Source organism: Pteropus vampyrus, unplaced genomic scaffold, assembly GCF_000151845.1.
Source record: "Pteropus vampyrus isolate Shadow unplaced genomic scaffold, Pvam_2.0 Scaffold11, whole genome shotgun sequence".
Classification (NCBI taxonomy): domain Eukaryota; kingdom Metazoa; phylum Chordata; class Mammalia; order Chiroptera; family Pteropodidae; genus Pteropus; species Pteropus vampyrus.
In genome coordinates this window covers 2,378,872-2,393,241 of record NW_011888792.1, presented here as the reverse complement: position 1 = coordinate 2,393,241, position 14,370 = coordinate 2,378,872, and the positions used below count along the sequence as shown (strand labels likewise).

Genomic DNA, 14,370 nt, shown 5'->3' with positions numbered 1-14,370 from the left:
CCTGGAATGTTGCACATCCTCTTTGAGACTGAGCTTATGTCAACTCCAAGAGTGCAGAGACACCATGTTGGCATAACCTTAGTAGGTGAAAAACCATTGCAAAGATTTAAGAATGCACCCCAAAAAACACAGTAATACTTTTGAATAAAGAACACTCTGGTACGCTTCCTATTATGTAACTTTCAACATATACTAACAAAAATTGAGCCAGTGAACACTGCAACACATGAAATTTGTTTTTCAAAACGTGCTAATGTGTGTGAAATTGTCATACAAGGTAGACCTATTTTTTTCATTTTTTTTAATCTTCAGTTTATGTATTGGGATTTTTTTTTTGTAATCAGGATTATTTTATTTTTTTCCAAGTCACCAAATTTCAATTATTATTATTTTTTTTGTATCAAGATTATTTTATTTTATTCCAAGTCACCAAATTTCAAATTCTTGATGGTGTTAAAAAAGAGTAGGCATTCACTTTGGTGATGGGACTGTTTAGAACTGGTAGATCTGCACACTATCTTTCCTAACCCGTTGGTGTTTATGAAAATCTAAGTTGGGATTTTAAAAATCCAGGGCAATAGGTTAAGAAAACAGTCATTCCCTCAGATTAACTGATGTTAAACCAATAACAGCGTGTCAAATAGTGTTAATTTGAGGCCCCATTTCATTTATTATTCTGGTATAAGAGACCACGTTTCAAAGTATAATTGTAAAGACTCTGTTCATTCAATTATTTTGGTACATGGTATGTCAGCAGTTTGTGAATCTGAGCATGCTGGTCTGTTCTGCTTGGGAATGAGGTTTCATACAGTAGTTTGAGTGACAAACATCTCAGAGCTTGCTCACATTCCTCTGTGGAATAGTCACTTCTGAGAGAAAGAGGTGCGGCTTCGTGGTCTGGGAACAGGACCGTCAGCCAGGAACACAGAGTCCTCATCCTGGAACTAGTTCTATTTTCTTTATGGTTCAGATTATGCTAATGAATCTTTCTAGGACTCAGTTTACCCAGTTTAAAAAGCTAGTTAGGAAAATCTAGTTAGCTGGGGTATATTGAGTATTAATGAATGCATATCTGTTAAATGATTTGGAATGAAAAGTGATATGAATATAAGGAGATGTTATTTTCATGAATTAAGTAAATGAATCAAATAAATAATAGAACAGCTTTGTCCTTTGGAAAAATTACCCCCAAATAAAAAAAATATATATTTTAATGTTTAAATAGTTTATTTAATTTTTTCTAAATATTTTTACTCTAAATATTTTTCTTTTAACATGCTAAGTATTCTGTGTGATACAAATAAATTTGTGATTAGCTTCCATTTAAACATAAAGAGGTAATCTCTTTGTTCTATATAGCAAATGGAAATCTTTTCTGAAGTTCCATGCACTGTAAGAATATAGACATTATTAACCTTAATGTTTTAGAAAAAAAATTAGGATAAAAGAAATGTACAGTCAATCTAGAGCTTGAGCAGGGTGGTATAATGAACTGCCTGTTTTAAAATGATAAAGACTTCTAAGAATAACATGCAGGTTCTAGAAAGAGAAATTTGTGCCCAAACAAAATGGGGGCGGGAGAAGTGGGGGAGACCTAATGATTGAGTAATTGTAGTGTTCTATATCTGAAAGAATAGAGTTAAAAGAAAAAAAATCAACCTCAAATGCAAATGATCCATTCTGGTGGCTCAGCTGGTCTGCATTCCCCTACCCAAAATCCAGCCTCCCCAAATTAATCAGCCTCATGTGTGAGGTTTAAAAAAAACCTAAAACTTCTAAAAAATAAATTCTAATTCTTTACACTAGGAAGCTTTAAATCTTCTATCTCTTCTCCTTTTAAAAAAACAAAAACATACAAAACAATGGATCTTCAATTCTGTGTCTAGGATCTCAAATTTGGCCCTGAATATGTGTTTCAAATCTCATTAATTACAATATTGGCCCCACGAGATACAGTTGCTGAAGCAAAGAACATTCTTTGTACTCAAAATAATTTGAACAAGGGCAAAGACGCATTTTATTTACCTGTGTAAACATTAAGAGGAAAATAAAACAGAGATGGTTCAAATAGCTGCTGAGGTGTTTTAATGATAATTGATTTGATTACTTAAGCTTTAAGGTTACAATGTGTAAGAATAGTTATGTTTTCACTTTGTATATTTGTTGGATGATAACATTCTTATAAAGGTAACAGACATTATCTTGGCAAGTTCTGAACTAAGACCTTTTAGCATTTTATTCTTTCCAGATACTAAGACCAAATTGTTTTGAATTCCATACCCCACTGTGCAGATCTATAATTTATTTATTTTTTAAATATCAGATAATATGCCATTACCCAAAGGACTCTTCCATGTAACAAATCTGGGTAAAATACAATCAAATGAATAAAATTACAGCAGTAGACAGCAAACGGCCTGTCTTGATTTCTTTCATTTTCCTTTCTCTTTTAGGAAATAGCAAATTAAACCATGGCTATTTGTGATCTTGTACTATAAGAACACATGTGGTCGTACATTTTCATGCTATTAACAAACTTGTTGGCTCAGTGAGTAGAAAGTAAAGTCCATGGTAAAGTTGGCTTAATGCCTTACATAGGGAGGGTCATCTGTTATGTATAGCCACAACCTAAGAAGACTGTTCTGAGATCTGATGGTGCCCACTGGCTGTCGTTAAATGGATACTGAAGAGCAGAGTTAAGCAGCCATGGTTATGCAGAAGAATCACTTAGAACTTGTGAAAAACACAAATGCCTGGGTCCATTCTCAAGGTTTCTGATATAGTTAGCCTGATTCAGTTAGTCTAGTGGGGTCTCAGATCTTATATTTAAAAAGGAACAAAACCCGACAAAATATAAATCTTCCTAAGGCGATTCTAATGTGCCATGACTGAGAACCATGGTTAGAGAATCCCAATATCAATGCAAGGATAATAACTAACTTGTTTTTAGATAATAGTATAAAGCCCACTGTCAGTTTTTAATGGAAACTTTACCTTATTTCAGGTATGGGCAGGAGCATGGATCAGCAGCTGCCAGAACTTCCTCCTTGACAATATCCTCTAAGCAGCACCTTATCGGGAGATAGAGCCCTGAGATCTTAATAATTTTCTAGGTTAAAGCCAATGAAAGTAGATAATTGAATAAATTATATAATGTTACCTTGAAGGTAGAGTCTGTAAACAGTGGCAGCCTCTTGCACATTTGAACATTTTGAGCAATAGTTCAAAAAAGAGAGGCTTACTGGCTCAGTGTCAAGATAATGTCAGTTACCTTTACCTTCTAGGTCTTCAGAGTCCATGAGTACAATGTTCCCACCACCAAATCACTGCAGGTCATTAGAAAGAGAATAGAAAGGAGAATTTTGAGTTAGAAATGGCAACTAATGGAAATTAATCAATTTAAGCCAATGTGATTTTTTTCTCTATTGACTGACTTTTTGTCCTTTTAACAAAAGCACTTTTATTTTTCTTATATATTTTTATTATGTCAGACCTCTATTGTTTTTGTCATCTTTTGCTATCGCATTCTATGGCTTCTTCATTTAACCCTGTTTCTTTCATTCTTCTCTCCTACCTGTTTACACTTTACCTTTTCCAAGTTTCTTCATTTTCCTAAAAACCATTATAGCAGGTCCCTCCTCTTCATTTTCTCCCAGTTTTTGATTTGTTTGGTTGCCAATTCCTTTTCTGATTCTCTCATTTTTACTAACTGCCCTTCCTTAACCTTCTGTTGATGTTTTATTCCCATCGCTTGCTGTCAATGCCCACACAGGCCCATTTCTTTCCATTTCATCTATTTCCTTATCTTCATATGAATTTTTATGATCCTATTACTAAAAGCTTAAAGCTATACGTGAGGAATAGAAAGGTACCATTCTCCATTTGAAACCTATTTCCTCTCCCCTCCTATAATAGTTCCCATGTCTATTCATCCTTTCCTGATGTTTTCCCTGGTCTGACCCCCACCTGCACCCCTCTTTGATGCCCATCTCTTCTAACTCCATTTGCACTCTCTCATTTTACATCCAAGGACCTCCACAAGATAAAGGGTGAAGTTCTATCTGGAACCAGGCTGTGTGCATTTCATAAACTTTTGCGCACTCACTGAAATGGGTTTAGGGGCTTGGATCCATCTAGAGACCTTCTCCCGCAGCCTTTCAGGTCTGGCACAGTATTGCACACCTTGGAGTTTGGAGCGCTGCTGGGGCCTATTCAGATAGACAAGGGCAGTCTTTAAAGACTTTTATGACCCTTCCCACTCCAGAGGTCAGGATGAGCAGACATCACCGACCAAGGCTGGAAAACCAGGCCAGGTGTGGATGACTGGGGCCCTTTTCTAAAGCAGATCTGGCTGGTACATGGTGCACCACGAGGCTCTGTGCATGGAGAGGCAGAGGCAGGGGAATACTTAGGACCGAGGAGTCACAGAGCCAACTGTGGGAAGCAGGCTCGATTCTAAAGAGAGGAGGCAGGCCAGAGGCCGGGTGCTCCCCTTGGGCGCAGGGCGCAGCCCCAGGGGTCAGGCGATGCCATCCTAGCGGCGCCTGTCCCCTGGGGCGCAGGGCGCAGCCCCAGGGGTCAGGCAATGCCATCCTAGCGGCGCCAAAGGCCTGAGGCGCAGTCACTCCCCAGGAGGGAAGGCAAGTTGCTCTTGGTCGCTTTGCTCTAAGGTCGAGGGAACAGCGCGAGTATTCCCCTCGCTAGCCGGCCCTCAAGAGAGCAGGGCGGAGGCGACACCCCAGGGAGGAGGGCTGAGGGCAGTAGAGGTCAATCGTGGGTACCCACGAGGGGTCACAGGGAGGCAAGAAGCTGGAGAGGAGGGTTGCTGGGGGCCCCCAGGGCGAGTGGGACCTTAGGGTCTGCCCGTGTACTCGGCGGCGCCCAGAAGTCTGGGGCCGCCAAGGCTCCAGCTCTGCCGGCTCCTGCCAGAGACTCCAGGCCGCACTTTCCCCTCCTCCCGGCGCCTTCTCTCCAGTGAGGAGCCGAGCGCGGGCGGTGCGGGGGGAGGGGCAGCAGCGGAGAGAACAGCCAGTTGTTTAAAATCCTTCTAGAGCAGTTTCTAATTCCCCCCTTGCGCCCGGGTTCGGAGGGGGGAGGGGGAAGGAGAGCGGGAGGAGGGAGGAGAGCGGAGAGGGAAGGAAGGAGGGAACCGGGGAGGGAGGGAAGGAGGGAGGAGACTGCCGCTTAGGCTGTAGCCGCCGCCGCGCGCTTGGGAAGGCCGGAGGGAGGGGGGGCCTGTCAGTCTCGCGCGTTGCCTGGGCGAAAGGGGCGGAGCTTTGGCGTGGGGCGGCCAATAGTGGGGGTGGCTGCGTGGGTCGCCATGGGGACGGGGCTGTTCCCGGGGAGGCTGTGATGGGTTGACAGGTGCGTGACAGTGGGAGCTGCTCTCGGCACAAGCATGTACGGCAAAGGCAAGAGTAACAGCAGCGCCGTCCCGTCCGACAGCCAGGCCCGGGAGAAGTAAGTGTCTCCGTTTCTCACCCACCTCCGCCTGCACACGCGCGCACACACACGCACGCACTCGCACACTCTCTCGGAGACACACAGATACACAGACACTCCGCCCGGGGAGATCCGGGGGTGGGCTGGCAGGGGGAGGGGTACATGAGCTGGGGGCATGCGGTGCGGGGAGCGGCTGTCTCCCAGGAGGTGCTCGCGCGGGGTGGGCGGCTGTGGGGGTCTGTCGGCGGGAGGGAGCGAATGTGCTTGGGGGCGGCGGCGGTGCTGGTGGCGAGGATGGAAACTTGTTTGGGTGGTTGAGGGAAATAACCCGCGGGTTCACCTCCTTACAAAGTAACTTTAGAGATGGGGTCTGGAGCTGCGGGGATCCGGAGAGCCGCCGGGGGTCGCGGGGAGGACGGGAGGGAGCAGCTGCGTGGAGGAGGGCGCAAGGTGGGAATGTGGGTGTTTGGAGAGGTGGGCTAGGGTCGCGGCGGACAGCACTAGGGGCACCACTACCGGGGCTTAGGCGCTGGGGCTTGGGGCGGGGAGTGCCGGGCAAGGCGAGGGCGGCGGTGCAGGGCGCGCGGCGGGCGGAAGCCGGGCGCGGAGCGGCCGAGCGGGGCCCCGCGGGGCGCGGAGACGCGCGCGGGGCGCGGAGGGCGTGTGCGGGCGTGGGGGCTCGTCCCGAGAAGGGACGCGGCGCTCCCAGCCCCCAGTGCCTTACGGAGCTGGGGCGCGGAGCAGTGGGCACCAGAGACGCCGCTGAAGTTTGGGAGTCTGAAAAGGACCGAGTTCCCGGGGAGGAAAAGTGTGCTGGCGAGAAGCGGGATCTGCTGGAGCAGGCTGGCGTTTCTGCTTCTCGCAGCCGACCCAACTCTGCGGCGGCGGCTGGCGAACTTTTTTGGGAGACTTGCTGCTTCCCAAATATCTGGGGGCCGCAGCTACCCCGGCGGCGGGCGGGATGGTGGTCGTGGGGCGCGCGGAAGGGAGTTGTGTGAGTCGCGGCGGTCCGCGCGAGGAGGTTTGTGTGTGGTGGGCAGTGGGCAGTGGTCCGAAAAGGGATTTGCGGGAAGGGGAGAAGTGTAGAGGTGGAAAGAAGTTGTTTACTCGGGTTATGTTGGAGATACAGGTGTTAACTTCAGTGGGAGCCCAGAAGAGGCTGGCCAAAAAAGAGCCCCTCTGTGCTCGGGATGCCACCGTCACGGCACACTGCGAAGCGGGGCTGTTTGTTGCTATTCTTATGTACTTGTAACGGTGATTTGGTTGTTACTAAAAACGAGAGCGAACAGTGCCTCTGACCACTGAGGAAGAACCCCTTTTTTCTTTGCAGCAGTTCTGTGATTCCCAGTAACCACCTCCACTCCAAGGGTGAGGTTTATCCGTGTCATTGAACACGCTCTCCTTTTCCGAGGGGTTTCAGACTGGGAAAAAGTCTGAGAGCATCTCCCCAAAGCTACTTTGGTTACCTTGCGCACGGAAATAGCTGCGTAAATAGAAACTAATTTCACGAGGTTCCCTCCTTGCTTTAAGCAGTTAGTAGTCTTCTCCTGAAAGTTTCTTGTGCCCTAGGGATGGGAGCATTTCCTAATCTTTGGGTTGGCAGCAACACACATATCCCCGTGGGATTTAGGGGTGGCAGGCCTTGATGTAGCAAAACAAAAACAAAAATTAACGGAGAGATGCTGTTTTTGTTTTTTGTTTTCTTTTTCCCAGAGGTATTTTCTGAGGAGCTACATTTACCATCTTATTACTGTGACAAGGAATGTATAAAAGACAGCATCATAGCCTGGTTAAGAAACAGCAGTTACTGGAATTGAAGTTTTGAAATAACCTAATTTGTGTGCATTAATCATTTGGTTGTAATATATATGATAAAATAGAAACATTTAGAGGAGTATGTTTTGATGATTACAGCACATTCGGATTTCATGTTATTGGGAGTGAAGGAATTGAAATGTATAAGGGCATAATACTATTTATTTGGGGGGTGGTTGACTTTGAGAATCAAAGTAATTTTAAAATTTAGGTGGACTCCCAGAAGTGGCTGAATCTAATCTGTATCCTGATAACTTTGTAAAAAAATATTAAAAAAAAATATCTGAGATAACTAATGAGGAAGTTGGACCTGATGTGTCTGTGGTCTTTTCTAGCTCTAATTTTGGGATTCTGTCATAAAAACAAATAGTTGCCACTTTTGCTGTCAGATCTACCAAACTGAACACCAAGTAACATCTACTGTTGTAAGCAAAGTGGTGAGAGTTCTGCTAGATGGTGCTATTTGATTTAAATATATTTCTTCCATTCATTATAATTGGCATCAGGAATCCTGGACTGGCTTGCCTTAGGAACTAAATATAGGTGAAGAGGCCACTTTTGGAGAATTAACAATGACTGTTCAGGGTTAATTGTTGTTGTATTAGTTCCTAGGTAAATGTTGTTTGAATAAAGACAAACATTAAGGTAGATTATATTTTATAGAATGAACTTAGTTTCATTTTGGTAGGGGCATTAATCTGATCGCTCAGTTTTTCCCTTTATGTTTTTCTAGGACTTTAATGGCACTATTCTACAACAGTATACTAACTTCTAAAAATAGAAATCTTGAAATTGTCTTTAAAATGGATGTCACCAGATTTAAACAAAAATTTCTTGAGGTGGCAGATTAAAAGGTTACCTGAGTGAAGAAGAATTCTCTTTTAGTAAATAAATTAGAATTGTTCTGATCTTAAAAATCACAAAAATAATTTATGTTTTGTAATAAGTTTGTCAATATTTTACTTTAATAAAACATTCTGAAAAATGAGTCATGAATAATGTCATGTACATAAAATAAAAATATTGTGTTTTATAATCTATCAAGAAATGTTTTCTAACATGAGTTCGTAGTGGGTAGCTGACAAGTTTTTACCAAATTATATCTTTGCTTTCTCATTAAGAAGTCACCATTGGAATACTTGAAATTAATTTGTAAGTTTTATGCAGTTTCTATAATTTTAGTACACAGTTCTGAACTTAAAAAAATAGCCAACAATATCATAACTATGTGTGGTGACAGATGGTTACTAGATTTACTGAAGGATCACTGTATAAGGTGTATGTCTAATCACTATGTTGTATATCTGAAACTAATGTAATGTATATCAACTATAATTTAAAAATAAAATTTAAAAAATTGCCAGTCAGGTGAATTACTTTATTGTTTTAAAAACTAGATGGATCAAGTCTATACAAAGGTTGGGATTAGATTTAATTATACAGGAAATGATTGAAAACTCTTGGAGGGAGGTGGGACATTTGTACAGAAATTTAAATTCTGATCCTATTGGGTCATTTTTCCCTTTAGTAGGCTTTCTTTTTAGCAAAGATCACAAACGTAATTAAGTAACAATGCAATTGGTTGTTTCATGTCTAGCTTCCTCTTAAATGTAAGTTTCTTGAGGGCAAGGGATGATACTTCTAATTTCTTTTCTGAGGTATCCTTGACATTAAGGGTAGTGCCTTCTTATGTTGAAAGCACCAAATAAATATTTGAATAAGTGAAGATATTGGATTCAAAGGAATTTTTTTCAATATGAAAACTTTTTCAATGACCTCCAAAATAAGGACTTAGAAAGTTTGAGTTCCACATTCTGTGGCTTAGTTGTATTTCAGAAATAGCCCAGAACAGTAATTATTATTTGTCATTCTGTGTGCCAGAGACTGTGTTCAGCACTTTATATGTATTTTCTCTAATTTCCTAACAATTCTGCAAGATAGTGATGTTTTTCTCCACTAAAGAAATAAGAAAAAATAAGTAACTTGCTCAGGGATACACCGCTAGCTGGGTTTCTAACACAAATTTCTCTAACTTTAGAACCTGTGGTTGAAACTGAAAGATACTTTTTCAGTATACCAGATTGCCTTCCTGATCTAGGGTAGAATGCTACAGATTTAGGGAACAGCATTGCATAATCAGATATTAGAGACTTTAAAGATTTGATCAGATATGTAATCTTAACCATTGGTTGACCCTGATGCTTATACCCTCCATATTGGTAGACTGCAGATATGTGCGTGGTATGGGGAAGGCATAGAAATTTTAGGAGTGCTACTTAGAAGCCTAAATAATAAGGAGTTTTTTTCTTCTAGGAATTTTGTTTGATCACTTAAGTTTTAAAAGTAAACATTGTAGTTGTGAACAATTCCTATATGAAATGTTGCTGAACTTTAAGCCATACTGCCACAGAAAGATAACTGCCACCTGCAAATTGATAAGTAGTGATATTACTTTGTTATTAAACTAATTTGAACTTCCGAAAGTATGTAATAATGCAGAAAAAATAAAAAAACATAGTACAGAAAGACAAATCTGCTATAAAGCAAAGTTGAATGTATTGTACACATACCAGACAGTAACTAGTTTACTAATAAAGTAAACCAATAAGAAACGACAGAAATCAAACTGTGCATCTAACCTGAGGCCCTGAAAGTAACTTTGGTTTTTAAATTATGAATCTTTTAGTTCAAATACCAAGAAACAAATATGACATTTTTACATGGTCATAGAAATGAACATTAAAATCTTACTCTGTATAAAAGAAAGTTATTGGATTAGTATCTGCCAGCATCACCCTATCTCCCTATTTTTTACTATTTAGTCACCCCCTAAAAGTTTTGAACTTGCCTTTTCTTCCTTTCTGAAGGAAATAAAGTTAAGACAAGTGAAATAATACAGATTTTTAGAAACTTGATTGACGAGCAGTTAACACAGTTAACGGAATTCAAGATTTCTAAAACTAATGAAAGAATACCATTCTGGGGGAATGAAATTTTCAGTAAGATATTAAATTGACTCTCCCCTTCCCAATCCAGAAGATGTTTCCTCCAAAATGCTAAAGAATTTGTACCTAATACGTCATCTTGTTTGTGAGAGTTTTTCTTTTGATTGTTCTTTCTGTTATTTAAGAAGTATCCAAAAAATGAGTTTTTTGAAGGAATAAACCTAAAGAAAATATGTAAGATGTTGAGAGTTAAATTTTAGCATTGCTTATCAAAAGATTTATCTTGACTCTTCTTTTTTAAGAGCTGTGACAGAAAAAACCGAAAGATTTATTCCCATACTTTAAAGCCAGTTTGCCATAGAAAACCAATTCTGGATGAAAAAAATCATTAAATTTTCATTACTCTGCATTAGTGGACCAAATGTGTCTTTTATGTTTAATTACTACTAGGAAATAGAATTATTTTGTTTTAAAATTAAAACATACACTATGGGTAGGGATTGGAATACGTAGATTGCAGTTTATTAACATTTCCCCCCAGCAGTTTCGAGTTGGAAGTAAAAATTTGGAAAAAAAAAAATTTGAATTTAGAGTTTTCTTTCTTCCGTGGAGATCACAACTATTACATTAATGTTGGTGCATAGCATTGAGGATTACTGTACTGGATTTAAAAGACATGATGCTGGGAATATATAATTTAAAATATGTATTGAAGATAACTATAATTTTGGAGTATAAGAATATTTTCTATAATGTGTACATTATTGCTTCAACATTGGCATGGGAATGATATGAAATATTTGCATGCTAGAGTCATATTTGTTAGTAATATATGAGCCTTTGTAAACAAATGCTAGAATATTACTTTTATTAATAACATTGTTTCCCCAATGAAGGACTTAAAGTATCATTGGAACAGTAGAATAAGATATATTTGCTAATATCTGAAGAGAGTTTAGAATAAAAAATAAGTGATTATATTTAGATTTTAAACTTTGCTTATCAGATTTGGTATGTACATATGTAACGTTTTGTATATAACAACATAACTGGGACTATGAGAGTTATTTGACTATTATATCAAAACCCCATGTACATGTATTCTGCCAAGAGTGATCTGAAGAGTGATCTGCCAAGAATTATATCCTACTCTTTTTCAGTAATGTTAGAAAAATAATAGAGGCTATTCTTTCTATCCCCAAACTGTATGTCTTATTCATTGTGTGAGTACGTTGAAAAACAGGTGGAAAATTGTCCACCCAGGGAGGAATAGAGTTTTTCCAGGTAACTTTTCATAGTCCTGCAGCTGCCACATTTAAAGTTGGTCATAATAGATAACTAGTAATTTTTGTTGGAATAGTTAATAGTTAATAGTTAAATATTTTTGAAATAGTTAAATATTTTTAAAAAAGGGAGCTGCTAATGTTTTAATAGTTAAATATTTTTAATAGTTAAATATTTAATAGTTAAATATTTTTGAAAAGGGGAGCTGCTAATGTTTTTGTAATAGTGATGGGACTTAGAGGAGCCTGGACAGTTCTGGTGCAATGGGGGATTTAACATTTGTTCCTTGTTCATCTTTAAAAGAGAAACTTCAGTTGTCACTTCTTTAGTAATGACAAAACTACCATCATATTTTACTTTAAGAATTTTGGTTATTTCATGTAGGACTCTAAAACAGCTTTCTGACAGTAATGAACCATCATAACCTTTTAAATCATAATTCAGCTGGATGAGCTTGAACCAGTGACCTGCAGGTCTCCTACTTCTGATCTTCTGTATTAACTTTGCTTCAGTGACATATAAAACAAGTAATTTGGTATAGAAAAAATTGTAGAGACTGAAGTATAGCACTTTGTTCTTTTTTTCAATTTTTAAATATTTTTTGTAATTGTAGGTATTAATATAGTTTTAATTTTTGATTAATATAATCTAAGCCATATTAAAATACTAATGAAATATCTATGCAGGTAAGAATAGTAGGTGAAAATCTATATGTGACTGTCCTTGTAAGTTAAGAGATTAGCTGATGGAAAAAACAAGCTTTCCCCTAAAATTAATATGGTTATTTTTTATTAGTGATCTGATATTTATCTTGATTCTCCTTTTATTTACCTACTTGAGAAAGCTATTTGAGAAAGCACCAAGAGCAACTGATAGAAGAAAGTTAGTAAATGAATTCTATTAAAAATTATTTTATTTAAACAGGATTAAAATGAATGTTTTCTGTAAAATAACAAAATCATAACTACTACAAAAAGAGCTTGTGGAGTTTTGTCATAGAAAGTTATTTTTTAATAGTAACAATAACAATGTTATCATTTGAGTGTTTTGTTTATATTTGGCCTTTACTTGCATTGTCTCATTTAATTCCCTCAAGGATCCACTAGACTGTAGGTACTATTTTCTGTTAATGTTACAGAAGAAACAGAGGCTTAAGAGTTTATCATGCTTTGGCTGCAGATATCAAAACAGGAGATATAAAATGGCTTAACTGATCAGAATTTCAAAACAAATCTCATATAAAGGATGTCTGGAAGAGGTAGGTTTAGAGTGGAGTCAGTGAATCAAGAACATCAGGGTTCAGGATGAGCTTCTCTGCCATCCTCAGCTTTCCCTCTCAGGAATGCAACATCTCTGCATCAAATTCCCATATCAGTTCCTCATACAACCAAGTATAAAGGCAGGGAAAAGGATAAGGTTTTTCCTTCTTCCCATGTCTCCTAATCAGAGAGGAAAACCTTTTCTAGAAGTTGCTTAGCAGATAGCTTCTTATGCCTTATTGAAGAGAACTGTCAAATTCTCTCTCCTAAACCAATTACTGGCAGAGGTAATGGGATTACCATAATTGGTTTAAATCAGTCATCCTTCATCTTCTGGGCTGGAAACATTGCTCCCTTGTACCTGAACTACCTAAACAAAACTGGGCTATTTGTCAAGGAAGATATATCTTGAGCATATAGAGAACAAAATGGGTCCCTGCTTTCATGAAACTTACTTTCAGGTTTGAAGGAGAAACATAATAATAAAGTAAATAAATGTAGTAGGCAATTTTGGATAGTCATAAGTGCTGTAAAGTAATGAGGTAGGATGATGTCATTTAGAGTCACTGGGAGGCTACTTTAGAGTGGGTAGTCAAGGAAAGGTTCTTGGAGAAGGAAACATTTAAGCAGAAACCTGAGTAATATTGAAAGAATTTGTTGTGAGAATATTTGGGGTTAGAGCATTTCAGGCAGGTTTAAAGCACCATTGAGGAAACTTCTCAGCATCAGCATAATTGCTCAAGGATATGTATAATATGAGTCAAATTTGGGATGAGAAGCTATGCTTCCTGGGGCCTGGTTTTGTTTTTTACTGAGGAACTGGATGATGGGTCTTGTTTATTTGGGTTTTCCTAGGTAATAAGGTTGACTGTCTCTTATCTCCTAAACCCCAGGGGTACAGTTGTTCCTAATGAGGACAGTGGAAGATAACAGCTTTTATAATAATGTTGATGATAGAAATAGCTAAGATTTATTGAATACTTAAAACCTATTGGGTTGACAAAGAATAGTATAACTAGCATGAAATATCCCAAATTGGTTTAGACCCCTTTACTCTGTGCTCACACAGCAACCTCGACTCTTCCTTTTTCTCATCATAAATTAATGAATTATTTGGGTGATCTTTAGCTTAATGTCTCATCTCTCAGTTAGATTAGAAACTCCCTGAGGACAAGAACCATGGTGTCATCTCCAATGTATTCCCATCGATTAGCACAATGCTTGGAATTCTGATTAGATATTTGTGGGATAAATGTAACCTATTATATATCACTACAGGTTATCACTATAGCTAGCTCATTTTCTCCCCAGTTTTTCTAATATTTGGTACCACGTAATTTCTAAAGAAGTGTTTGTTATAATTGGGTAGTCTTTCTGTGGATTTTAGGACTACAGGAGATTACCTAGTTGTATTACTATGAAATGTATATATTTTTAATATGAATTTTTGATAGAATAAAATGTGTTTTAACAAATTTAATAATATAAATGGGATTATACTTTATACTTTCAAGATATTTTAATGTTCTTTATTTTATTTAAATCTCAGTAATAATTCTGGGAGGGAGATGATAATTCCCATTGATTGTTCAGAGTATAAATGGAATTTGACTTACCTAGTTAGG

General features: G+C 38.9%; 1 protein-coding gene across 2 annotated transcripts in view; it reads left to right on the top strand.

Annotated features, from left to right (window-relative positions):
- Positions 1-5,310: 5,310 nt before the first annotated feature.
- Positions 5,311-14,370, top strand: part of SSBP2 (single stranded DNA binding protein 2) — a 262,630-nt gene continuing 253,570 nt past the window's right edge. For both annotated transcript variants that reach the window (XM_011377651.2, XM_011377641.2), the window contains exon 1: positions 5,311-5,460. In XM_011377651.2, the coding sequence (XP_011375953.1) occupies positions 5,399-5,460 (62 nt within the window). In that variant the 5' untranslated portion in view covers positions 5,311-5,398. The remainder of the gene's footprint in view (positions 5,461-14,370) is intronic.